A 27,903-nucleotide genomic window follows, 5' to 3' on the forward strand; every position below is an offset into this window, starting at 1 on the left:
ATAGGCCGTCTCTGTTCATCACTGGAACATCTTTTACATTTAATAGGCCGTCTCTGTTCATCACTGGAACATCTTTTACATTTAATAGGCCGTCTCTGTTCATCACTGGAACATCTTTTACATTTAATAGGCCGTCTCTGTTCATCACTGGTACATCTTTTACATTTAATAGGCCGTCTCTGTTTATCACTGGTACACCGTTTTCATGATTGATTTAATTAGATTCAACAGTCCAGCAGTGCAGCACTGGTACATCTTTTACATTTAATAGGCCGTCTCTGTTCATCACTGGAACATCTTTTACATTTAATAGGCCGTCTCTGTTCATCACTGGAACATCTTTTACATTTAATAGGCCGTCTCTGTTCATCACTGGAACATCTTTTACATTTAATAGGCCATCTCTGTTCATCACTGGTACATCTTTTACATTTAATAGGCCGTCTCTGTTCATCACTGGAACATCTTTTACATTTAATAGGCCGTCTCTGTTCATCACTGGAACATCTTTTACATTTAATAGGCCGTCTGTTCATCACTGGAACATCTTTTACATTTAATAGGCCGTCTCTGTTCATCACTGGTACATCTTTTACATTTAATAGGCCGTCTCTGTTCATCACTGGAACATCTTTTACATTTAATAGGCCGTCTCTGTTCATCACTGGTACATCTTTTACATTTAATAGGCCGTCTGTTCATCACTGGTACATCTTTTACATTTAATAGGCCGTCTCTGTTCATCACTGGTACATCTTTTACATTTAATAGGCCGTCTCTGTTCATCACTGGTACATCTTTTACATTTAATAGGCCGTCTCTGTTCATCACTGGAACATCTTTTACATTTAATAGGCCGTCTCTGTTCATCACTGGAACATCTTTTACATTTAATAGGCCGTCTCTGTTCATCACTGGAACATCTTTTACATTTAATAGGCCGTCTCTGTTCATCACTGGAACATCTTTTACATTTAATAGGCCGTCTCTGTTCATCACTGGACCATCTTTTATACTACCACCACACCGGGCATTTGGGTCTTTTACAGAACAAAATGTTAGGAGTCATGGCCGGATTAAAAGTGTATGGACTGCAGTTTTAATCACCTTTTGGGCATTTACTTGATGTTACACGTTTCACATCCTCCCATTTACTAGTTGGGTTCTGTTTTGGGCATTTCATGAGGTAAAAACAGTAAAATGTATGAGGAGACTAAGTGGAGACCGCAATACCGCATCAAGAGAGCCAAGTACGAGCTGAGGTCATACAACCAAATACAGCACATTTCTGAACCGAATTACAGCGATTATATGCGGACTATATTCCTGTTCAGACTGCGAATATGTTGTTTCCTGCATTTGCATTTGAATGATACCCTCCCTGTTGTCGCTTATTATGCGATCAGTTTTTTAATGTGGCGTGAAGTCTTCACTTTAAGAGGCTCCAAATATTTCATAGTCTAGGACCATAAATGGGTTTAATACGCACTACTGGTATTCACTGCCATGTACCGGCTGGTCAAGACGCGAATCATTAATAATGAATAAATAAATAATTGCTGATAAAAAGACAAAAGTTCGCCTTTTAGTATTTCACTCATGCAAGTGAAACATCTCTGTATTCTCTGTGAACCGGACTGCGTTTTTCTGTTTCTGCCCCTCGAGTGAAAAAACCCCAAACTTAAATCTAGGACAGGGAGAAGCGTACGTACCGTTTAAACTTTAATGGAGTGTCCAAACCTTTTACAATGAGGGTCAGATCTGGTAAAGTGAAACTGTGTGGAAACCGATCATTATCTAATTTATGCAAACTAATTTATTTTATAATAAATAAGGGGGTGGACACTGGGACACTGGAGAGGGCTACTCGTGTGTACCAGGTCTACTCCCATCTTGTGGTGAAATATAGAATGGCGGGTATTTTATTTAGAAAATAGCGACGCGGGCCTGACTGGACACGCATGGTAGGACTGTCCCTGCACACGCCCATGCAACCCGCGGGGACAGTCCCGTTTTCATGATTGATTTAATTTGATTCAACAGTCCAGCAGTGCAGCATTCATGTAGAAAGCTTCACTGACGGTTCTACTAGGCCATGCAGTTTCTTTTCAAATGAAATAACGGAACCTCACAGTCACGTGACTGGCGCTTTAATACATATATATCTATTTATTCAAATATATCCTTTCCCCACAAACATTTCCACTGTGTATACATCATTTACATGTCGCAAATACAGCAACGCATTTACAGTAGCAACACTGGCAGCCAGAGATTTGATAACGAAGATTAGGAGAGCCATGAGTAGATGTAGGACCTAGTAGGAGAACCATGAGTAGATGTAGGACCTTGTAGGACCAATAGTAGGACCTTTCACAGATGGCCACAGCACCGGCTGTGTCGGAAATTCTTCCCTGAGGTCAGACTTCTCACTGCACACACCGGCACCATGGTTCAGTGCCTCCACATGCCGCTATTTTTGCTTTAACACTTGAAGCTTATTCTGGATGACGTCTAAATATAGACGTGTCTGAGCGGGAAAACACTAACCCTACGTTTCTGTTCCGGACCGGGTGTGCTAGTCTGGACCAGGAAGCACATGGGCATCAGCATTACTAAAACTCTCTAATCTTTTTTTTCCGGTTTTGTGTTATCATTGCAATTGTACTTTGTTTTGCAAATAAGTACAATGTGATTTTTGTAAAATTTGCTATTTTTAAAATGAAAGACTCCTCACCTTGGATTGGAATATTTTGAGTGGAGAAATGAACTTTTATTTGGCGATAGGTTCTTATAAGAAATGTTTGAATTTGAAAACCACATACTCTAGGTAACAACCAAGCAGTTATCCAGATTCATCTATTGACTGCTCAAAGTAATCCACAGTATTTAACAGTCCTCCCCATTTGAATTAGTGATCATCTTCTTCTTCTTCTTTCGGCCATTCCCGTTTAGGGGTCGCCACAGCGGATCAAACTCCTCCATCTGGCCCTGTCCTGAGTGTCCTCCACTGACACACCAGCCACTCTGATATCCTCTACCACTGCATCCATAAACCTCCTCTTAGGTCTACCTCTCCTCCTCTCGCCTGGAAGTTCCATCCTCAAGACCCTCCTACCAATATACCCCTCCTCCCTCCTCTGTACATGTCCAAACCTTCTCAATCTCGCTTCTCTAACCTTATCTCCAAAACATGCTACATGTGCTGATCCTCTAATAAACTCATTTCTGATCCTATCCTTCCTCGTCACTCCAAATGAGAATCTCAACATCTTCATCTCAGACACCTCCATCTCCCTCACCTGTCTCTTTCTCAGTGCCACTGTCTCCAGTCCATACAACATAGCAGGTCTCACTACTGTCCTATAGATCTTTCCTTTCATTCTAGCCGACACCCTTCTATCGCAGATCACCCCAGACACTTTATGCCATCCACACCACCCTGCCTGCACGATTTTCTTTACCTCTCTTTCACTTCCTCCATTACTCATTTGAATTAGTGATAGATAAATAAATTGTAATTACAGACACCAAAACGTCTTATTTCAAACGCATTGTGTAAATTGTTAGGAAATTAAAAATGCAAAAGAAAAAATCTCTCCTCTACATGCCATTAAATGCTGTTTGTTCTTAGGGGACTTTTATTTTGATAACTTTTTTTGATACTCGAATATCAAAAACAGTCAGCTGCTTCAGATCTGAAGATTTTGATGGCATGGCTGAACTGAATGCACTTGCTAATGCTCTGTGTAATATTCACAGAAGCTGTCCGCGTGTACAGGATGGCGTGGCCTTGGCTACAGGTACATGCCATTAATGAGGTAATCAGACTCTTCCGTCGTGAGGGGCGGGGCCTTCTTCATTCGACGCCGGACAACACGCAGCCTACAGGCCACCATCAGCAACAGCAGTGCACTGATAATGACTCCCAGGACCAGGGGCACGATGGCGCCTACACACACACACACACACACAGATACATCCATCAGCATTATTCAGCCTTCAACTACCAGGCCTTGGGTCTGCATTGGGTCCAGACTAGGGGTGCACGATATGGACTAGAATTACGATGTGCGATAACATTGTTGGATATCCCGATATCGATGTGAACCACGATAAATTAAGATTAAAATACAGAGATGTAGTGTCTCTCTGAACAGCAGCACGTTAATTCGTTTTTTTTTTTTTTACTGTGTAATGAATCCAGAATAATTCCAAATATTTTGCAGGTTTATTCAACAATAGATTCAATCTAGGTTTATACTTTCACGAGTGACTGTAGCGCGACTCCGCACACCTCGTTAACCTCCGCGAACGACGGAAGCGTTTAATCTTGCCGTGTCACATTCTTTGCAGTGTCGCCCGAAACGATATGTAGGCCTAGTAGTATAGAAAAAACACCCCTCAAATACAGGGGAATGAACATTTACCTGACCAATTTTAATGTTGCTTTGTGTATCAGGTTTGAAAAGTGCTGGAATTTAGGCTAAAGTACTTGAAATTGTAACTACTTCGTTTCACAACAAATATCTGTCGGACTGAACAGTTCTCTTGTATTACGTTAACAAATACGAGCCTCTTGTAATTCCAGGATGAAACATGAAAGAACGTGAAGACGTTAAGATTGGGCGTTTTGAAAATAAACAACCATTAAATAATGTGATAAAAAAAAGCGAATTATTTCGAATCATTTAGAGTATGTGTATAAATATTTAACTCAAGTTTAACGAGCTGGAAATGATTGAAATGGACCTTGAAAGTGACGTACAAGTGCTTTAATTCCACCTTGTATAGGTGTATGAACCCGGCAAACATGACTGTTCTCATTGCCATGAGACGCGGTGTGCGCGAACTTACAAAATTCGAGAGGTGCACGACCTCGTGAATCGACAGCGCGCGAGACCATCGCGCACGGGCGAAGCCACCGTGATTGTTATTTTCGCCTTGCGGACCCTCGCGCTGCGTCAAGTGTAAACCAGGCTTAAACCAAATCGCGTGTCTGATGAGCGTGTTCACCTCACTCTGCCTCTTGCCTACTTACGTCACGTGATCATAGTCTGCAGCGCGAATAGCTCCCTCTATTGCTGGACGAGGATAATGCAATTTGAGTTTGCTGTTATTCAAGGAGTTATCGTGGCTCTTTCGATGCGTTTATTGTGAAACTTCACATCGCGATAACGATAAAAATACGATTCATCGTGCAGCCCTAGTCCAGACCCTCGTTTCTCATATTAGTTTCAACATATCTACTGAATAATTCCCAGTAGTTGCTGAATGCAACGTGTTAAGATGTAAAACGTAATAGGATCGTTGCCCAGACCTGACTCAGGGGGCGGTCGTCCCCCTGTTGCTGCGTGAGCTTTGGAAACTGGCTGAAGATTGTGGTGATCCAAGACAGAATCCTCACCTTTGGCTTCTGAGCTGAGAGACTTGGCAACTATAGCAAACATTTCAGCCATCAGTTAGTGGTATTCTTTTGCTATCCGTGTAAACAACAAACCTAAAATATGGTTGAAGACTAACACGTCCGACCCTAGCCGATATGTAGATTGGCACATGGTTTATATTTAAAACATAATCTAACAACAGAGCCCTAATGAAAATACCCACAATTCATAGCAGGGAATGTGTGCAGCACTCATAACACAGTAATAACATATTGTCATGGTTAGGGACAATCAGCAAACTCTTTGCAGGTAGGTGTGCTAAGAGGAGTGTACCTGTAATTGCCTCTGTGGTAGGGGTAGGTGCTGTGGTTACCTGCTGAACCCGTGGTGCTGAAAGACATTTAAAAGTTCATGACGCAGACTGATGTAGAGGCTCTGGCATATATTAAGGGATTATTAGGGATTTCCTAGTAATTTGTTCTTTCGTCACACACACTCACCGGGTTCCTGGATGCACTCGTTCACACAGTCCGACTGCTGCAGGAAATTGTTGTGGTTCCCTTTGCAGCCTCCGTAGAGGAAGTGCTTGCACTCCCCAGCTGTAGAGTCATAATACCAGCGGGGGAAAGCGCCTTTACACGGACCGACCACTGGGGGCGCCATGCAGGGATCTTGGAGAGAGGGCAATTGGTAAGGTGATATGTGTGTGAGTGAGAGAAAGGCCAGTGAAAAACAGAAAGGAAAGGAAAGGAAGAGGGTGGAAAACGTTAAGAGTCAAGCTAACAGTCTTGGCTCTGTGTGGCAGTGTTTGGCTCTGAAAAGGATCAGGTAACAAGACAAAGAGAAGCTTTGTTTTTGAACGAGACAGAGAGACGGAGGCACAGCCAGACAGAGTGGGAGATGGAAATCTCTTGTGAGCTAATCTCTTCTGATTAAAACATTCTGTCTGTCCACAGAATTCTCTCAGCGCACCATTAAGCAACTGTGCTTGAATCATCTGTATGTGTTTTGAAGTCGTGCACTGAATCCTAATACTGGCTGAGCATACTCTATAGAGGGGGATCTCTATATGTGTGGCTGTGTGTTTGTGCATACGCTTTGGCAAACTCTGCCCTGTCAATACTGCTCTTAATGGTGCACTAATCCATGATTTGTCCATGGTCTGCAGGCCTGTTGCGTAGGTACACTCTTAGGTTGTGTTTGCCTGGTCTACAGTGCTTTTAACCACCATGTAGTTAGCTTATCTTTGGACAACAGGGTTGGTATGTGAAGTACATTTTCCTAGCTGCCTGTCAGTCTATAAGATCAGCGTTGTGGACTGTAGACTCACTGTTGAAGAGACCTGAAGGAAAAAGGACCCTATCGTCTTGTTAATTTTGTCTTTGAACTTGAGTTGAACAATGCACAAGATCAACTCTTAAAATCAGATATTAGAGTCAGATACTGGATCCAAGCGGTAAACAACTGCCAAAAACAAGTGGGGGACTTTCTGAAACATTTTAGAGGGTTTGAGTTGGTGTGTGTTACCAACCCATAGTTTAGAGGTTTGTGCTAATAGGACAGGGTTGCCAACTTTTCAAGATCACTTGGAGTGAGATTTGATCTTTGGGGGGGTTGGCGAAAGTAATTGGTGGGGGGGGGGGGGGGGGGGGGGGTGTAAAATGGACACAAATTAAGTATTATATCGCGATCAGTGGTTGGTGCCAGAGTGAACTAGTAACTCATTGAATCATAGATGTGGATCAGAGGTAAATAAACTAGATTTTGTTTTTTTGGTGTAAGATATCGGAAGTGTGGCGTGAGAGCGTGTGAAGACAGTCAAATGCGTGTGTCTCACGCTCATTGTGTGAGAGTTGGCAACCCTGTAATAGGACAGGTTAGGATAGGATAGGTTTGTGTTAATTGAGCTAACTAATATAGCTAATACTGAATCCATAACATTAAGTGTGATGTCCTTGTTAAACATTTGCCACAGAATGTTTACCTCTGGAGTGTTTTAAACTGGAGCTTTTTAAACAGGACAAAAAAGAGAAAGCTTACAGACACAAAATGGGAGGGGCTAAACAAGGTAAGTGTGGTTAGCGTTGTTAGCCTGTCTTGCTACTCATGCTCTAAGGTTAGCATTGCTTCAATGTTTCACTGTAGGCCAGCTTTGAGGATATCATTGTACACTTCCTGACAACCTAATACTGTTACTCGGCCTGCGGTGACATTAGCATTGTTACTCTGGCTGACCTTAAGTTTGATTTAAAGACAGCATTGTTAGGGCTCTCGGGCCAGTTCAGAGGCTAGCACCGTTACCTTGGCTGACTGCAGGCTGGTCTTGTTCTTTGGGCTCGCTGGGCGTCTCGGCATGGCGTGGCTCGGCAGGGATCATGGCTCTGCCGTCGGCCTCTCGTGCCAGGGCATTCTGGGAAGGAGCGTTGGACGCGTGAGTCACCACCTTGCGCCCTCGGTCAACTACCGCATGGAGAAAGGCACACAACGACATCTTGTTCAAATTTCCTGCTTTCAGGCATGTTAGAATTGCAATTCTGAGAAATATAGCTTCGAAATCTGCACAGAAAGCACTATTTAAACTCCTTCGCAGTTATAAACCATGAATACTGAACCGAGATGGTAAAAGTAACCTTGGAACCTGTTGTTTTTTTTTTTTTTTAAGGTATAAGCCAAGAGGTTGAAGGCGCCCCGTGCCCGTGACACCAGGACGCCATGCTCTAGCCGAGCTGGACTCACAGTTCTGGCAGAAGTCTTCGTCCGAGCGGTCGGGGCACTGTTGTTTGCCATCACACGCGTAGCTAATGTCGATGCAGCAGCCGTCGTCACACATGAACTGGTACCGCGAACAGTGGCGGGTGCACACTGCACGAAAACGCACAACGTGTATGTACTTAAGGCTGTGGTTAAAACGCACAGAGATATATAGATATAGTACAGGAAGAAAATGAAGGCATGAAACAGACAGTGAGAGTTGCGGTGGGGGGGCTTTTGAACCTTCTGCGTGGTGTGCAGGAGCCAGCACTGTCACCGTGACGTTGTCGGAGCTCCTCTGCCCGATGGTGTCGGTGACGGTCATCTTGAAGGTGTAGAGACCTTCCCTCAGACCTCCTAGCTTCAGCAGGCCCGGGTGGGTCACCTGGACAGGTGACACAGAGGCCTTAGCAACCACACGGCGGGTCTAACCCAACCCCCCGCGCGCCACATACTGCCAAAAAGGTTCACAACCGCAGAAGGAGTCAATACGACACTGAAAGGCCTCATCACTGGAGATGTTACTCTGTGTCAGGGTTCACGTGTGATCGCATGCAACTCTGAGTGAGGCTGTAAGTGTCGTAGTAATCAACTGTGAGGTAATAGATAAGCAGTCAAATGACCTCAGGGTGAACAGAAAAGACGTGCTCCGAACACAATTCTGTCTTAGCATACGGCATGTCTGGCTTTTACAGGCATCTGATCATTAGCTATATAATCTGATGCAAAACTATTCTTATAATTGCAAATGATATGTATCTTAAAAACAATCTAAAGATATTTAAATGTACTTTCACTGAAAAAATGATCTCCACCCACTTAATAACATCCTTAGTCAAATACCACTGTCTCCTAATCCAGGGTTAAGTCCAGCTAATTCAGTTCCCCACAAAAGAAGCAATTACTATTGCCTTTAATCTAGGTACAGTATATTGTTAGTGTGACAAATCCTAATTTACTCTGTGGATCAAGAGTAATTCACTTGAAAAGATATCTTATACTAAACTAAAAGGACACATTTTAGACCATTTTCTAATTGAATGAAAGTAACCAGAAACAGGGTTTTAAAAGCAACAGATGGGTAATATAAATAACACAGAGAAACAGTGTGTGTTAGCTGATGGTGTGTGTTAGCTGATGGATGTTCAGTGGGTGAACAGTGAACACCGAGCACCTTCAACAAGACCTTTATTGTACTGCTGAGCAGGTGGACGGGAGTGTACACACACACACACACACACACACACACACACACACACACACACACACACACATCTACATGTGTGTATGTGTAAGCAAAGTTGCAATGTCATTGGTTTCTTACTCTCTGCATGCATATGACCCTCAGTGTTTACTCACTAATTTAGATCCTACTCTACAAACACCTTATCAGTTGTTCCTGCCAGGCTGTGAGTACTCTCTCTCTCTCTCTCTCTCTCTCTCTCTCTCTCTCTCTCTCTCTCTCTCTCTCTCTCTCTCTCTCTCACACACACACACACACACCATTGTGAATTTATCATTCTAGTATAATGTGTATATAATACGCATTTACTTTGATTTAGTGAGCAGATTAGTGAACAGATCGTGTAAAGACAATTCCAAAGGTTAAAACCAGACGTTACCATGAGCAATTCACATATAGTCACATAAACAGCACGTTATGATGAACGGTCACCTTCATGCTGACGGACGGATCTCCTTTAACGAGAGCCCATTCATATCGCGTGACGCCGTGGTCGTCGATACTGTCTCTGCCGTCCAGGATGGCCCAGTCCGTAGGAAGTTGGACCACCACGTCGAGACCCGCATCGCTTCGCGGGGGTTCGTCCAGTTCTGAGGAGCATTAGCGTCATTACTCGACCTCATGAACCAACCCTTCCCAATTACAAACCTAACAGTCTGGTCCAAGCTCGGTTTATTCAGCCCTAGGCCAAAACACGCAATTCCTCAGCAAATTTCACCTTCCACAAGTCTAAATACTCCTCCAGGGTTACATCCCAAACTGTAGGTAATTTCCTATTTGGTAGGACCACGAGCTCTGGTTTAAACTACTGCAAAGAAATTAAGCCTGTGTTAACTAAGAATACGTCCTAAAATATTTGTTTTGTTTTTATTAAATCGCATTGTTAACAATTACGTCTTTAATTCACAGAACGAGATTATTTATTTAGCCAGAACCAGAATATTAGATGTAGGGTAGACTACTCTATTGTATTCGTAATTATAGCGTATCAAAAACCGATTAGTAACGCCTGAAAAGAAGAACTGCTCCATAATGATTAACCACAGACCAAACACCACCTCAGCTGATGGAGAAGTGTAGGGTGCAGCACAGACTTGCTTTATAGCCTATGAATCCTACACCTGTTGTCTATGCAAACACGCCATCTGCATTCATTTTTTCCCCTGTAAGATTTGACATGATAGATCAACCGCGAATTTAGAACCAAAAACTGAAAATAAACATCTATGACTTTCTAATCAAAGGGAAATGTCTCTCAGTAGGGATACAGCCTCTTAATAAAGTATAGTGTATAAGGTATAGTGTATAATGTGTACTGTTTAAGGTATAATGTATAAGGTATACTGTATAAGGTATAGTGTATAAGGTATCGTGTATCAGGTATAGCGTTTAATGTTACTGTATCAGGTATAGTGTTTAATGTTACTGTATAAGGTATAGTGTATCAGGTATAGTGTTTAATGTTACTGTATAAGGTATAATGTACAAGGTATACTGTATAAGGTATAGTGTATCAGGTATAGTGTTTAATGTTACTGTATAAGGTATAGTGTAACAGGTATAGTGTATAAGGTTACTGTATATGGTATAGTGTATAAGGTATAGTGTATAAGGTTACTGTATAAGGGATAGTGTAACAGGTATAGTGTATAAGGTTACTGTATATGGTATAGTGTATAAGGTATAGTGTATAAGGTTACTGTATAAGGGATAGTGTAACAGGTATAGTGTATAAGGTTACTGTATATGGTATAGTGTATAAGGTATAGTGTATAAGGTTACTGTATAAGGGATAGTGTATAAGGTTACTGTATATGGTATAGTGTATAAGGTATAGTGTATAAGGGATAGTGTATAAGGTATAGTGTATAAGGTTACTGTATATGGTATAGTGTATAAGGTATAGTGTATAAGGTTACTGTATATGGTATAGTGTATAAGGTATAGTGTATAAGGTTACTGTATATGGTATAGTGTATAAGGTATAGTGTATAAGGTTACTGTATATGGTATAGTGTATAAGGTACAGTGTAACAGCTGTATAAGGCCTACCTTGCATTGAGGAGTCGTTGTCTCCATCGGCCTCATCCACAGGTCTTCTAACAGGACCACCTTGTGTGTTTGAAACACCGCCGCCCACGGCTGTGGTCCGGTGATGCTCTCGAGAGACGGTGCCATTGCGCATCCCTCGGCTGTAGGTGCTAAATCCCTGCTGGAAGGAGAACTCGCACACGTTTTCGCCCCTGTACGTACAGTTAAACAGGTAGCAGCGGAGACTGTCGTCCGCCTGCTTGAGGTCCTCCTGCATCACGGCCACGGTGCAGTGGGGCTCGGCGCAGCAGGCGTGAAGACAGTCCCTCCAGCTGTACACCCGCCCCGGGGCCGACAGGAAGGTGGCCCCCTGTTCAATCGATGCCATCGCCCGTATGATGCGCTCCTCCACCGCGTCGAAGTCGCCCAGGCACGCGTCCCCGACCTCGTCTTCTTTTGGGTAGGTTTGATCCTGCTGAAGCTGCTTACGGAACTCTTCCAGTAACTCCTCCACACCAGATATTTTCGATTTTAAGTCCGAAATTTGAGGAGATCGGGTGGCGCCTGTCCTTATGATGCAGAAGAGAAACAGACACACCAGCGCTCGGTGCTGATGCAACGCGGGCAAAAACATATTTGCTCTGGATTCTGCGGTTCTTCTGTTTCACTCTGGGATGATGGAAGCAGTGACTCTTGACACCGCCGTAACGAAACAGACGGGCATTGTATTAAAATAAACAAATACGACGTTTCGGTCTGTAACGCAATCACAGGTGCGCGTCTTTGTCGTGGGTGGAGCGGCGAGCTTGTGATGGTAACACGGTGGTACTGCAGCAGGCACGCGCACAGAACCGGGCGGTGACGCCACGCGGAATCCAGAGTGTCTGACGTCAGATTCTACGGGACATGACGGCGCTCGCGCCTCGTTTCCTGCAGCTTTTGGCAATATCACGCACGTCGATTCACGAGTCATTTCTGATCCTTGTTAAACAATTCATCTACACAAAAATGATTTATTTTTAATGAAACGTGATACTGACCCAAATATGTTTATTAATAAGAGTTGGGTTTTATTTCCCTCCCCCTACCCTTAATTTTCCAACTGGAGAGTCTATTGCATTTGTGCGAGGTCATAATCATTAAAATAGTCCGAAATTTCCCCCGAAGCATTAACCATGAGCTGTCACTAGATGTCAGCATTGTGACTTTCAGTTCGGGTGACTCGTGAACACGGAAGTTTAGTTATTAGTTAAACCCTTTAATTTCAAGAATCTATAAACAAAGGACATTGTTATCATTGTTGTTTAATTTAAACAGACGGATGCGTATGTATTCCACGAAAGGCGACTGCCATAACTTAACAATAAAGTTGCATTCCCTGCGCTACGTCTGCAGAACGTAGTTTATGAACGAGAAAGAACTCAAAATAAAAACTTGCAGGAAAGCTGTCGCCTTCAAGAAAAGCGCCTTCCCTAAATGGCAGTCGCCGCCCCTTCAGTGGCGTAGGCCCCGCCCCTCTGCATGGGCGGTGCGGCGTGTAGAAGATAACAGTGGAAATAGGGCAGGGTCCACACGCGATGGGAACGATACACCGATGTTTGTTTTCGTTTTAGTAAGACAGGTTCAGTCGGCAGCCTTTGATCTGCACCGTGGAGTATCGTGGAGGTTTGGACCGAACACGTCCTTCCTCTCTGCTCCGGGAGTTTACTGACAAAACCGACGTCGTGTGTTAACTTTGGCAACTATGTGAGCTCGCAGCGGAACCGCGAGTGTGTTGAAATGCTGGGGAGCTGCGCGCGGTTGCGAGACTAGACGGTTCGGGTTCGGGTTGGAGTCGTGACGAGCGACTCGTGGTCCACAGCAGCCCGCCCGGATCTTTTACTCCGATTTATTTGACCATGTTCTCTTCCTGCGTGAACATTTTTGCCAAGACGATGACAGCATGTGGTGGTTTGAAGGAAAGTGAATCCGAATAGTGATCAGAACCTCTATGTTGTTGCTTTAACATCTCGGAGAAGATGAATTCGGATCGGGAGGTTATTTCTCTCTCGGTACCGTCTCTGTCGGAGTCCGCGGACCGTGAGCGCTGTGGAGGCGCCTCGTTGCACCGCGGGGAGGCCGGGTTCGGCCCGGTAGTCCCCGCTGCCGGGACGTTCTGGCACGACCCGGTCGCCAGCAGCAGCGTGGGCACCATCGGGGTCATAAGTTGCTCGGCAGACAGCGGCAGCTTGTTGGCAGCGGGGAACTGCAAGAACCGGAAGGTGACGGTGGTTTACGTGATGAACTCGGAGACGAACCAAGCCCAGAGCGCAGAGAGCATGGCTCTGCAGTGTCTGAAGGACGCCTGCGAGGCTGTGGGGAGCGCACTAGAAGTAGTCCTCTTTGGCAAACTGGACTTCGGCGAAACCTCAGTCCTTGACCAGTTTTACAACGCAGGTAGGTCGACGTGAGTCGCTGTGGGTCCTCACCACGAGACCTGAGCAGGTGTTTACTACAGTAAACGTGCGTTTAAGCGGTGCGTGTGCACGTCTCTGAAGTGCGCAATCTGTTCTTGGAAAAGCGTGATACATGTGCAACGAGGTGCATTTGCCACACACCTGATGGTGATACACCAAAGAGCGTTTCTTCAGAGCACACATTTGTTATTTTTTCATAAAAATGAACGATTATCCCTTAGAAAACCAAACACAACTGGGCTTCACAGTACTTGCACCCACGTGCATTGATGAGATTTAGGTTTTTCCAGTATTGCTTATGTAGATGAGTATGTGGGTGGAGCTCAGTGCACAGGGTCAGCAGTCCACACACCCTGGCATGCTGCTCCCACAAGCTGCAGGAGGTAGATGGTCCACCACCCAGCCTCCATCTCGGTCCCAATCCAGCCTCCGACACCGAGACCCAGAAGGTGGCTTTAGAAGTGTTGTTAAAAAAATAAAATAAACCAATCAACAAAAACACCTGAAGCAAAACAATTAGCTGCAATTAGATCTGACGTTTCCCTGCGCTGAAGTTAGGTGAGCGTATCAAAGCTCCTGGATGCCATCCAGCCAGCTCTCATGCCAGCGTTAAGAGGAAGTTCCTGGTGTCTCTCCCCTACGGCGTTTGACTTTATGAGCATACACTCCATCCTGATGGATGTTCATCCGTAAAGAAGCAACAGTCGTGTGATCCGGCGGCCGGGAATTAGTGCAGTTGGCAGGCAGGTTAGCGATCAAACTCCTTTGATCTCGGGAGTTTTAGTATAACATCAGTGCACAGACCCGAACATTCAGTATGCATCTTTGTTCCAGTATGTATGTCAAATTGACTGTTCTAATGGTGCGATGTAGAAGTACTTCAAAAGAACACACCCCCCCCCCCCGGCCGCCTCGGGCCCGCTTTGTACATTATACCTGCTGTAGGACTTCCTCCAACACGGAAAGGGTTTGGTAAATAGGTGAGTGTTTGTAGAGAGCTGCGTAAACACTAGTCTCCTTGGCTGGCGTGTAGGAGACTGGTGCCATTGTAGTCAAGGCCAACGGGACGGGTGTGTGTGTGTGTGTGTGGGGGGGGGGGGGGGGGCACGTGCTTGTGAAACCAGTAAAAAAATTGGCAGGAAAGAATCAGCCAAAATGACAGGGTAACCTTTCAAAAGAGAAGAGAGGAAGGAGGGGGTGGAGGTGTTGTCACGGGTCGGCCCCCTCCCACGCCAAAGCTCTGCGAGCGCATGAGAAATGTCAGCCGGTGTGCGGGACTTCTCTGCTCCTTCACGAATGTGGGAGGAATAGGAGGACAGGAGGCGTGGCAGAGAGGTGGGGGGGGGGGGGGGGGAGGCGGCAGGCGTGTGGGGGGAGTGGCAGGCGTGAGGGGGGAGTGGCAGGCGTGAGGGGGGAGCGGCAGGCGTGCGGGGGGCAGTGGCAGGCGTGCGGGGGGGAGTGGCAGGCGTGAGGGGGGAGTGGCAGGCGTGAGGGGGGAGCGGCAGGCGTGCGGGGGGAGCGGCAGGCGTGTGGGGGGGGGAGCGGCAGGCGTGCGGGGGGGAGCGGCAGGCGTGCGGGGGGGAGCGGCAGGCGTGCGGGGGGGAGCGGCAGGCGTGCGGGGGGAGGCGGCAGAAGGGCTGGGGGGAGTGGCAGAAGGGCTGGGGGGAGTGGCAGGCGTGCGGGGGGAGTGGCAGGCGTGCGGGGGGAGTGGCAGGCGTGAGGGGGGAGGCGGCAGAAGGGCTGGGGGGAGTGGCAGAAGGGCTGGGGGGAGTGGCAGGCGTGCGGGGGGAGTGGCAGGCGTGCGGGGGGCAGGCGAGATTTCAGCGGAGGTTTCCTCCTGGTTCCCTCCTGGTTCCAGCTGCCAAGAATTCCATGCTGTTGTGGTGGAAACATCGCACTAAGTCGGCAAAACAGCTGAGCTAAATTAAACAGCCAGGACTGTACCGGCCAGGGGTGTAACGATACCGACTCGGTGTGTAACAATACCGACCCAGTGTGTAACGATACACAAACACACATAACAGTCCCACACACAAAATGCATGTACTAATCCCACACACAAAACACGCGCATACACACGACTCGTCTTCTGGACCTCGATTAATCTCTGTTCTGCTGGATGTGTGTTGCCACGGTGACTGACGGGCCTTTGGAGGCTGTAGGGTTTCCATGCCAGCAGGACCCGATCATGGTCCGAATTCCCTGCACTCGCCGGTCCTGGCTCCTTTACCCGGGGGCATGTGGAACATTCCTGTGAACTGCTGAACGAGATTCCTTTTCTCTCTGTGTGTGTGTGTGTGTGGGTGGGGGGGGTGTTTGGCTTTAGGGGCTGTAGGGAGTCTTGGGCAGGCCGGGGCACGTAAACTACCACACAGCCGTGCTCAGCCGTGTGATATAACTGTGCTAATGGTCTGATGGACAGGTTATTGCAGCTGTTTAACTCTATAATAATACAGCCTCACACACACACACACACACACACACACACACACACACACACACACACACACACTTGTGCATTTGCAGTTCATTTCGATAAGGCATATGAGACGTTTATTAAGGACAGAGGCAGTGCTGGGACAATAAAACCTTCTAGTTTTAAGGTTGCAAGATTTGTCAGTGGGAAAGTCGATTGGACTAGTCGGCTTAAAATAGCAGATAAGGAGTCCACTTCTTTCTCCAGTCCTAGTCAGAGGCAGAGTTTCCCAGTTCAGTTTAGCGTTTACACCAGCGAGGTCCGAGAAGAGCCCGCATGTCTGTGCGTTCAGCGCCGGCAGCGTCCGGCAGTACGTCATAAACCTGCACTGGCACGATCGCCAGAAAGCACAGAGTTCCTGGCAGCCGCGCGTGATGGGAAATATATCGTTTCCTGCTATCGTCCAGCAGATGATGAAACGGATCATAAAGCTGCTTGTGAATGGATCATTACACGAGGTCTGTAGAAGTGTGTGCACACCACGCCCAAAGAAGGCGGGGTTGGAAATGACCGTGGCGTCTCCTCAAAAATCCAGTCTGTTTTTGTTTTTTCTGTTTCCTACACTCTACTTATAGTTTCAGTTCTTGTACCTCCACAGCGGTGGAGTGTTGACTGTGCAGGGCTGAACACATGGTGCAGTGTTGGGATGTCTCATCACAACTGCTTGCACTGGTACCCCAGTAGTAGACTCTCCTCACATAAGGTGAGCCGTGTACTCTGGAGGAGGCTGTAAGTGGAAGTTCAGCTGGTGGCGGTTGTGTTTCTCTGTTCATCTGAGCGTGCAGTCTCTCTACGTCATGATCTGAAAGGTCACACCGAGGTCTTGCAAAACACCGGAAGTATTCAGGCAGATGACATTATCAGGAGAAGGACAGAGATCATTATTTTTTTTATGCCCGAATGACTCAAAAAAGGCTGATGGACAAACAAGCTGTGGTCTGGGGCGATCTCCACACCGCGTCTGCCTGAGGACGATGCTGGATTCTCCCCCTGTCCACCAAACTTTAATCCTCACTCCATCTCACGCTCTTCTGAGATTTTGGATTTGCATTTGCATCCTAGGCGACCAGACAATGTTCTGAGTGTTCAGCAGTTCTGAGGTAGTGTGAGAAGTGTAGAGGGAGAGAGCGTCGCAGATCAAAGGCCCCGAACAGAAGCGATGGCACTGAAACACACACACACACACACACACGCACGGGCCAGGATGTAGTGGAAGACCCTGAAGAATCTGCAGTGCACTCGTGTGCGTTGCCATGGAAGTGTGCCTATGAGTGTGCTCACCGTTGTTACGGCGACGCGGGTCTCGGCCGGAGTCTTTGCTGCTGTGTGTCTCGAGACTCGGGACTCAGGGAAGCGTAGTGACCCACCAGTACCGCTAACGCCACGTTCTGGTAATGTAACCAGCAACGCTCACTGTTCACACGGAGGGATGAAAACGGTCCAGTGATTATGGCTGGGGGTCCGTTATGAATCACTGTTGAACTGTCGTCCTGCTAATTGCTTATAGGCAGCAGTCTGAATCAGTGGCAGGAAGTTCAGCTGCTGGGTGTTTATATCCTGCTCCCGTCTCTGGTGGCAGGACGTTGCCTTACCCAGAATGCACTGTACTAGACGTAAAGGGTTTCATTGCTGCTTCTTCCTCACTGCACGGATTTTTGCACGTTTTTTTTCATGTCTTCCATTACGCGAGGCACATTTTACTTCTGCGTTTATGTTTATTCATGCACCATTCAAAGGTTTTTTATTCAAAGCACAATATGACCACAGCAGCCCTCTGTCATTTTACAGGGGGTTTTTTTTTATCAGAAGCCCTTTTGAAACTGCAAGATCAAAGGGAAATCAAAGCTGTGAGGAGCAGAGGAGGGAGAGGTGGTGCTGGTTTGAGTCGGACCTGTCTGTGTCCGGTTTGTGGCCATGTAGGTCACTGGGAAGCAGAGCACCATGCGACATGTACACAGCAAAATCAGGACCTGCACGTGTCCTGAGACCTGGGGGAGACCTCGACCGCCATCGAGACGCGTCGTCCCCCAGATGGTCCAGGTCAAATGGCCGAAACGGGAGGTGAGAGGGCGAGCCCATATTGGCCCGACCCAGGTTGCCTGACCCAGGAGGCCTGACCCAGGTGGCCTGACCCAGGGTGCCTGACCCAGGTCTGGTTGCCTGAGGATGTGCTTGTTTTTCGTGTTGACACAAATGCAGAGGGAGAGGAGAACCTCGGTCACCACGACGGAGGAAGAGCGTGGCGTTCTGGTTCTGGTGCACGGGGTCGGGTGTGGATCGCGGCCCCCCTCACTTCCTGCCCTGCTCTGCACAGTACCACCCAGTACAACCATATAAACCCCCCTCCTCCTCTCTCTGCTGGACTGCCAATGCCACCCTCCCCTGGGGCAGCTAGTGCCACGTCTAGGCTTTTGTTCCCGCGGCCTTTATATTCGGGACGGTCCGTTTGCAAACACACCTCACAGAGTTGGTAATTCCCCGAATTGCGTCAGCAAGCGGAGTGTGACGCGGCCTTCCTGTTTTAGCCGCTGAAGAGAGCGTGAATTAATACCGCTGAGCAGGTCCAATTGCGCTGTTGCACCTTACCGGGCAACATTCCTCTGATTGTTTGTTTAAGTATTCTTTCACACATACAAACAAACAAACAAACAGCTCTGGAAGCCAGGAGCCGGGAAGGTAGTGAAGTTCGCGAAGCCGCGTCAGCCTGTGCGCTGCCGCTGATCAAGCTCGTCTCGCCTCGGCTCGTCTCGTCTCAGCTCGGCTCGGCCGGGGCGGTCGCTCTCAGCGAGGAGCGTCGCTGAGCCTTTGAACCGAGCCAGCGTCCTGCAGAGAGGTGCGGTTCTCCCGCCTCTCCCGCACGGCGTCGAGTGGCGTCAACAGAGTTCCCGCTCTCGCTGAAAGGTCAGACCTTCAACCCCCTCGTCCTCCTGGTGTGATTCACCCGGCCATGAAGCGTTGCGTCCGTCTGTCAGTGACAGTAGCAGTTGTGCTGCCTGTCAGATGAGCAATGGGGCTAGATACTGGTCTTCAGCGTACTGGTCTTCAGCGTACTGGTCTTCAGCGTACTGGTATTCAGCGTACTGGTCTTCAGCGTACTGGTCTTCAGCGTACTGGTCTTCAGCGTACTGGGCTTCAGCGTACTGGGCTTCAGCGTACTGGGCTTCAGCGTACTGGGCTTCAGCATGTTCAGTGGCTTCACATTCTGGGCCTCATAGTTGTGCTACTGTTGTTGTCCGGACTGAACATAATCTGATATGTGAAACCATAGTCCAGAATGCCAGCCCTTAGCTGTGGGTTTGTGTTATTTTTGATTGTAGGTGTTTTTTTTTTTTTAGTTCCTTGGGCTCGAGTCGGAGCACTGTGTCCATAACCCCATTAGTGCTGAGGTTGATGAGGTCAGTTGAGACAGCAGGATTGTGGGTAAGCTGGCAGGTTGGCACTTTCATCTTCAGCGCTGTTCTTGTGTTACTGATGGTGCATCTGCACCGCTGAACAGAAATTCTCTTCACTCCTGGGTGTGAAGAAAAACCGCAGCACACAGACGCGTCACACTGTTGCAGCATTACGGTGAACAGATAGATGTGCATGCTGTTTCTCCATGCTGCTCTTACACACACACACACACACACACACACACACACACACACACTGTATCTGCAACTCTACACATCCCAAAGTGTAGATTCTCCAAGCTCATCTTCTCACTAAGTACGTCCCGACACTCACTGACGACGCTCATAACGCCGCCGGCTGATGCTGGTGCCGTTTCCTCACGGTCCAAATCAGTAATGACATGGAATTTTATCTGCAGTATCAGCTTGGCTGTGAGTGAGAAGTCCCCAAGGCCGTCGTGGCCGAGGACCAGGCTGACCCGTGTTGCAACAAGAAAGCTTCTGCCTTTAGGTCGTGACACTCTGCTGAGGATTATGGACATGGTAACACAAGTGTCGTGGTAACACGAGTGTCTAGGTGACACAAGTGTCGTGGTAACACGAGTGTCATGGTAAAAAAAAATACCCGCTAGCAAAGCAATGAATGGGGTCCACATATTTCTGGCCACTGTTCTCTGGTGGGTTTTGGGGGAGTGGGGGGGGGGGGGGGGGGGTTGAGGTTATAGTTGAGGAAGTGCATGACGCAGACAAGTGAAAGTCTTAAATGAGAACACACACACACACACACACACACATACGTGCTGAGTCAAACACACACACTGGCTAATGGACGATGAGCTTATTCAGAATCCCAAGTTTGCTCCTCTGATCTTCTGCTAATGGATCTGAGGGGCTCTCACAGGAACGTGTGAGAGAGCAGGAGAGGAGACCAGAGTGAAAGCACAGACAAAACCACCTGTGTGTGTGTGTGTGTGTGTGTGTGTGTGTAAAGAAGGTTTAGTTTTTCTCTCTTTCTTGCATCCTCTTTGCAGACCTCGAGGTCATTTGAGGACAGCGGTGTGGCTGTTCAGTGCGAGTGGAACTGATGGGTGTGTTTGACGCTGGACTGGAGTGAGGGGAGGGGCGAGGAGTGGAGGGGCGGGGACAGGAGAGGGCCTGCAGCCAATCAGAGGAGATTTCCCCCCCAAATTAATGCTTTCGTGCCCTAAGGCCTAGTGTTGCAATGTTGTGAGTTTGTAACGTGATGCGTGTGTGTGTGTGTGTGGGACAAACGGAGACAAAGGCTTGAACAGGGAGGAACGTTTTTGTTTTGTGTGGTTGTGGATAAGGAGATTTTATTTTGTTTGTAGCTCTGGGTGTAGGTGTGTTCTTACCTATTGTACGGCGGTATTTTTAACTCTCTTCATAAGGACTCTGTATGAGCATATTGTGCGGGAGAGAGGCCACCGGTCCGGTTGGACTTCCTGGCCGGCGCTGTGTGGCTGGGCACTCCCTCACCCTGAAGAACGCTGTCATTGTCCAGCCTCAGGAGAGAGCTGGACTCCCTCTCACGCCCACGGCGTCCAGCACACGTGTGTGCGCCCGGCTCGCCCTGCCGGTCATTATCTGCAATATTAGTGTTGGTTTTGACCGAGTATTTCCTTAAATCCTCAGTAAACACACTTCCTATTAGCCCTGATAGCAGTTGAGTGTGCTGGGGCTTTGTCTGGGCGTCCATGCTCAGGATTCGCTAGCTAAGCCCCGCCCCTTAGCTTCACTTCACTATTACTGTCTGAGCAGTTTCCTCTTGCTTAAGTGTGAACAGAAGCACTTGCACTCACTCACTCACTCACTCACTCACTCACACACACATCACAAGAATTGACTTCCTGCTGGTATTTACATTCTAGGCCCGAGAGCTTGGTCTAGGGACAGGCCCTATGGAAAACACACACATTTGTGACCTAAGTGCGGTAAACACAAGAGTCTTTCTGCTGTGGGTATAATATATTTACAAGCTAAACATTCTCGTCTCTCTGTGTCTCTCCGTCTCTGTTTCTCTTTGTCTCTGTGTTTCTCTGTCTTCTTCTTTATTTCTCTCTCTCTCTCTCTCTCTCTCTCCCTCTCTCGCTCCCTGCAGACATCGCAGTGGTGGAAATGACCGATGCCTTCCGCCAGCCATCCCTGTTCTATCACCTGGGAGTGCGGGAGAGTTTCAGCATGGCTAACAACATCATCCTCTACTGTGACTCCAACACCGACTCACTGCAGTCCTTACAGGTAGCCCGGGTTTCGCCCCGAGGCTTTGTCGAGCTACCTCAGCAGGCGCACATAAGCAATCGGCGCTCTTCTCTACACGAAGGCCGTCCTCTTTCGCAATCTTGCACACGCTCAGCCTTCCTTATGATGTCATAAGCTAGAGGCGAATCAGGAGTAGTGTGAACGCGGCCCCCCGGGCGTGACAGTGTTGTGTTTGGAGAAAGCTTTCGTCTAGCCCGGGACGGCGATTTGAGGCAGCTGCTTTTCAACAGCGCACTTTGCTGCCGAGTTCTATTTAAAGCCCGAGTTGTGTTAGCATCTCGCGTCGGTGCATTTAGCGCTGAGGATGAGTCATTTCAGTTCCAGTGACTTCCATTGTGGTTCACGACGAGGCACAGGGAACAGTGCAGTCCCACCACTGCCATGAACTCCTTAGACTCCATTGGGGGGGTGTAACATGCACTGATGTGCAGAGACACCGATGTTTGGCCGGCCGCCACACAGACGCGCTCATTTCGTGCCCCGCTCTGCTCACACCACACGCGGCCGCGAGAGTCACGTGACTCGCCTGAGGCGACGGTTGTGATGCAGATACTTGGATTTAGTGGTTTGGCTGAGCTGTAAATTATAAATTCACACATGTCCCGTGTGTTTTCTTTTCACAGGAGATCGTGTGCCAGAAGAACACTGTGAGTGCACGCACGCACACACAAACACACACACACACACACCACATCATATGGGAGGATTTGCAGTGAAGCTTTGTTTTCTTAGAATCACATGACTGCTGTAATAAATCCAACACCAGCAGTCACACCTGTCTGGTCCTGCAAGGGACAATCACCTCCGTCCCTCTGTCCTCTGTCTCTCTCTCCCTCTTTCCCAGTCTCCATCCCTCCATCCCTCTCTCCCTCGTTCTCTCTGTGTGGCACAGATGGGGAGAGTAGGGGTTAGTGAGTTGCTCAGTGTCTCTTACTGAGACTGTAAGTGGCTTTAAGGGATCAGATGGCTTTGAGCTGCAGGTAGCAGGAAACACGCTGTCGGCCCCCCCCAGTCAGCATGTGTGAACCCCCCCCCCCACACACCCCCCCACCCTCTGCCTGTACGCTCCCACCCCCCACCACGCCCCACCCTCTGCCTGTACGCCCCCACCACTGTGCTTCTCTTCCTCGTTATCTCTCTCTCTGTCTGTCTGTCATGTTTTCTGTCATGTTTTGTCTTCCGTCCTTCCGCTCCTGACTGACATCTTTATCAGTGTGTCTCTTCCTGTCAAGCCTTCGCCTGCTGGCGTGTTTCTCTGTTCTCCGTGTTGTCGGGGGAGGTGGGCCCGCGTGGCTCCTGCCAGGGTCAGAGCTGTTGGGCTGGGGTGTGGCCCGTGTAGCCCAGACCCTGGACCAGCTCAAAGTAAGGAGAAAGAGGCTGTTAGTGCACTGGTTCTTATGATACTGGTTAATATATCAGTATTTCATATTATATATAATATATAATGATTAATAATGACCTAAGGAGAAGATCATGAGATTTTCATGAGAAAATATTGATTTTCAAAATATTAAAAAAAATATTGACAGTCTGAAACTGCCAGTGCTATGTCTCTCTCTCTCTCTCTCTCACACACACACACACACACACACACACACACACACACACACACACACACACACACACACACACTCACACACACACACACAGTCTCTCTCTCTCTCTCCATGCCCTGACCGACTAAAATATGAATGAGCTTGTGATAGGGCATCAGGTAATGTATCCAATTGTAGGTCTCACTAGACAGGTTTATATATAGAGCAGGAGAGAGAGAGAGAGAGAGGGAAGAGAGAGAGAGAGGGAAGAGAGAGAGAGAGGAAGAGAGAGAGAGAGAGAGAGAGAGAGGAAGAGAGAGAGGGAAGAGAGAGAGAGGGAAGAGAGAGAGAGGAAGAGAGAGAGAGGGAGATAGTGGAAGAGAGAGAGAGGGGAAGAGAGAGAGAGAGAGAGAGAGAGAGAGAGAGAGAGAATGAGAATGAGAATGTACGCTGCTGACTTCCAGCCATACAGTTCCACATTCTCCCTTTTTCCTTCCATGTCTGCCTCTCCGTCGTGTGTGTGTGTGTGTGTGTGTGTGTGTGAGCCGCACAGATCATTTATCTGTCTCCGGTTCCTTTTAACGTCTACCGTACGATGTCTCTGACACGGTGTCCCTCCCCGTCTCCCTGTGTGTGCAGACGTGTGCTGCTAACTACATGTTCATCCCGTACGTGGTGACGCCCCAGTGTAAGGTGTACTGTTGTGAGAGCAGTCTGATCAAGGGCCTGAGTGAGCTGATGCAGCCCAGCTTTGAGGCCCTGCTGGGGCCCATCTGTATGCCCCTCCTGGACCGCCTGACCCAGCTGCTGTCCAGCACGCAGACCAGCTCCTGGTGAGGGCGGCCGACACACGCGCGCACACACACACACACACACTCACACAGACATTAACGTGGCAGTTTCTGTCAGTTTCCCTCCCTGTTTTTATTATGCCCCTGTTATGTTTTTGATTTATGTTTGCATACCATGATTAAAGAGTGTTAATGATTACACTTACTCATCACAGGGAAAGTACAGGAGAAACGGAGGGACTTGCTGCTCTGTGTGTGTGTGTGTGTGTGTGTGTGTGTGTGTGTGTGTGTGTGTGTGTGTGTGTGTGTGTGTGTGTGTGTGAGTTCCTCTCCGTCACATCGATAGTTCTGAGTCATTGCCACTATACTGAGAGAACTTGCAGTCCCCAGCGTTCAAACACCTGCAGAGAGGTTTTCTTTCTTGTAACAGAAACCTAAGTTTACCAGATATAAAGAGAGCTTGTGTGTGTGTGTGTGTGTGTGTTTCTGAAAGACCCCACACGCTCCCAGACGCCTCCTGTTTTTTTTTTTTTTTGCTATATTCTCTCCTGCCCATGTCACCATGACGATGACATGCATTCAGAGATCTATAGGCTGTGAGGAACACACACACACACACACACACACACACACACACACAGCTGCACTGACCGGATCGTCGGTCTCACTTATTACCTTCTGTTTGACGTAGAACTGTAGAATCTGTATGATTCGTGTGGATTCTGTGTTGGAACAAAAACCACCCAGAGCTTTACTGGCCCCGTTTGCATTAACCGGCTCTATTGTCAACGTGTCCTTGTCACCGCTCGTTTGCATGAAAACAAGGGCTGCGTTTGGCGTTCCGACGTCCTATCACATCCGAGCGCTTCCGCCAAGTCGCGCACGCGGTGGAGTTTGCATGCGACGGCCCCGTTGTGTCCGCGAGCGAGAGCGCGATGGCCGCGTGTCCACGTCCAGCCGACGGGCCGCTTCAGTTCGGTTATTCCCAGACGTGTTCCGGCATCGGCTGCTTTTAGACGCCGCTGTTTGCTGGACCGTTGTCGTGCGGTGTGCTAATGGGTTACTCCCAAAAAGCAGAACGTAGTATCAACTTGCAGTCTTGGCCAAGAACAGCAGCTGAAAGATACACCCTCTTTAAACAGTCGGTGGATATAATAGGAGTGTGTCACATTTCTCAAAATGTTTTTGTCTTTGTTAATTTTATTGGTTGTTTCATATGATTTTGTCTGACTTGGTCATGGTAACTCCTTAGTTTTGAAGACTCGTTGGAAGAATTCTCAGAATTCCCAACAGAATTCTCCCCGAAGCAGTTATGAGTTGATTTTAACTTCTTGACAGAAATATTATAAAAAGCCCTTAACCTGCTAATGCTAAATGACTCTGCAGTGGAGACATGGCTAACTGGCATGGCATCTGGGCTTGACTGGTGTGGTCTGACCGTGCATTTCGTGGAGACACAGGAGGCCCCATGATGGCCAACATGGAGCTGAGACTACATACTACTGGTGTACTGCTTGGGCATCAGTATGCAGTATGCAGTATGTGAATAAAAATATTTTTTCCAGTACGCGAAACATCCCTGCATGACATACTACTTCCGCAAAATATTCCAGTACGCGAACAGAGCTATCTTCGTGGTGTACTGTATCCCATCATGCAACGCTACGTTCACCCCAGTAGCGAACCGTGACCTTTAAACTTGGGCCCGCTACCCCCCCCCCCCCCCCCCCGAAATTTTTTTTTCCCTTTCTTAATAAACTAAATAAAGAAAAACTGAGACGACAGTACAGCTTTAAAAACGCAATAAACAATAATATCTGTACTAGATAACATCTTAAGCAAAATAAGTTTCCAAACAAAATAAGGTTCACAGCTCCGTGGTTCTCGCAAGCGGAATATGTAAACAACGCGCACGAGGACGTCAATCCTGAATCAATGAATCGAAACTAGCTAGCGATGGTGCTAACGACAGCTAGCGTCGCCACAGCGGGCGGAAATTATCATACAGTTAAGCCCGCCCACTAAGAGAGAAGATATGATTGGTCAATTTTGCTGTCATTTGAAACTGGTATTGTGCTGAATTATAACTGCCAGGCCCTCTGTAAACGAACAGCGGGCATCACAGTCCTGATAGGGGGAGACACAGGCTCACAGGCTTCCACTCAACCCCTCACCTTCCAACACAGATTGAATAGACACGGGTGAATATTTTATTTGCTTATATTTTTGTAATTGTTTAGATGTCGAATGTCAAACTGTAAGTAGATAAAATAAAATTGGATAATTATATATATAATGCTTTAAGAATATTTTAGGCCCTCTGAGAGGGCGTAGAGGGCCCTGACGGTTCCCCACTGGTTCACCCTGTAGTATGCTTTGCTTTTGTCACATACTGGATACAGTACTGCATACTACTACGAGGACCAGTATGCAGTATCCAGTATATACTGAGTGCAGTATGCAGTATGCAGTAGGCTGTTTCGAACACAGCCTGAAAGTGCTGTGTTTGTGGACCTCTGCAGCCAGTACTTCCGTGAGACCATCCTCAACGAGATCCGCAAGGCACGGGAGCTCTACACGGGGGCGGAGCTAGCGGCAGAGTTGGGGCGGATCCAGCAGCGATTGGACAACGTGGAGTGTCTGTCGGCGGACATCGTGATCAATCTGCTGCTGTCGTACAGAGACATACAGGTATAAACATATTTTGAAAACGTTACAATTAATTATACATTTTTGGTCGAATAAAACGTATTACTTCACTGTTAACATCCTATATGTCATTATATCTTGTTATATATTATATATATAAGCATCCTCCATATTATATATATGAGCATCCTCATGGTTCAATTTAAGTTTTAATTTCAATTTTCAATTTCAGTTTTAATTTTAATTTCAATTTAAATTTAGCTTTTTTTCCCCCACTGTGGAAACCTTTTCCTATGAGTGCGTGCAATTAACGTTTAATGGCAAAGCAGTTCTGGACCTTCTCTGGTGCTGCGACAGAAGAGATCATCACCCCGTGTGCGTTTAATAAAAATACAGGCGGCTCAACCTCTCTGGACCCAGTCAACCCTAGCTCACTTTCCCTAGCTACTTCTGCAAGGGGTCTTTGGGAGGGTATAATCCCTACAACTTGTCAAGACTGGATGAAAACTTTTCGGTTGACCTTTGGCCACGAGTTGTGTAAAAGTCTGATTAGAACAGATGGTATGTATCTCACCAACGTTGAGATGGGAAGTCCCAAACCTGTTTGTCATGGGTTCAGCTAGTGAGCCAAGGAGGTGCAAAGCAATCTGGTTTCCGTCTCTCTAGACTCCAGCGTGTAAATGCGTGAGGAGCCCAGACTTTGGCCAGACTGTCTGGCCTCTGCCCGTCTGTCTTGGGTTTCCAGCTGGCTGTGAGTCTAAAGGAAGCAGATGAAGTGACATTTTAAAGGAGACAGAAACCTCGAGGTATGCGGACCAGTCTAGTAAAACTGCACGGTTCGGTGTGCTGGAGGTGGGCGTGATCCAAGCGTGTGTGGTTATGTATTGTTTAATTACCACAGGTAGACATCAA

The 27,903-nt window shown here is 47.5% G+C and overlaps 2 protein-coding genes across 2 annotated transcripts in view; one reads left to right on the plus strand and one right to left on the minus strand.

Moving 5' to 3' along the window:
• Positions 1–2,445: 2,445 nt before the first annotated feature.
• On the minus strand, positions 2,446–12,871 carry lrp11 (low density lipoprotein receptor-related protein 11). The gene is made up of 9 exons (XM_077016391.1): positions 11,434–12,871; positions 9,814–9,971; positions 8,382–8,523; positions 8,124–8,249; positions 7,689–7,847; positions 5,888–6,058; positions 5,721–5,777; positions 5,321–5,437; positions 2,446–3,952 (listed from the first exon to the last, which is right to left on the minus strand). Exons 1-9 carry the CDS (start codon positions 12,044–12,046, stop codon positions 3,798–3,800), a joined length of 1,698 nt encoding a protein of 565 aa, XP_076872506.1. The 5' UTR covers positions 12,047–12,871; the 3' UTR covers positions 2,446–3,797.
• Positions 12,872–12,984: 113 nt separating this feature from the next.
• Positions 12,985–27,903, plus strand: part of map3k5 (mitogen-activated protein kinase kinase kinase 5) — a 37,099-nt gene continuing 22,180 nt past the window's right edge. Inside the window, exons 1-5 of the mRNA XM_077016390.1 lie at positions 12,985–13,848; positions 21,856–21,995; positions 22,640–22,663; positions 24,191–24,384; positions 26,865–27,033. Coding sequence (XP_076872505.1) covers positions 13,431–13,848; positions 21,856–21,995; positions 22,640–22,663; positions 24,191–24,384; positions 26,865–27,033 — 945 coding nt within the window. The 5' untranslated portion in view covers positions 12,985–13,430. The remainder of the gene's footprint in view (positions 13,849–21,855; positions 21,996–22,639; positions 22,664–24,190; positions 24,385–26,864; positions 27,034–27,903) is intronic.

This window comes from Brachyhypopomus gauderio, chromosome 9 (assembly GCF_052324685.1).
Source record: "Brachyhypopomus gauderio isolate BG-103 chromosome 9, BGAUD_0.2, whole genome shotgun sequence".
Classification (NCBI taxonomy): domain Eukaryota; kingdom Metazoa; phylum Chordata; class Actinopteri; order Gymnotiformes; family Hypopomidae; genus Brachyhypopomus; species Brachyhypopomus gauderio.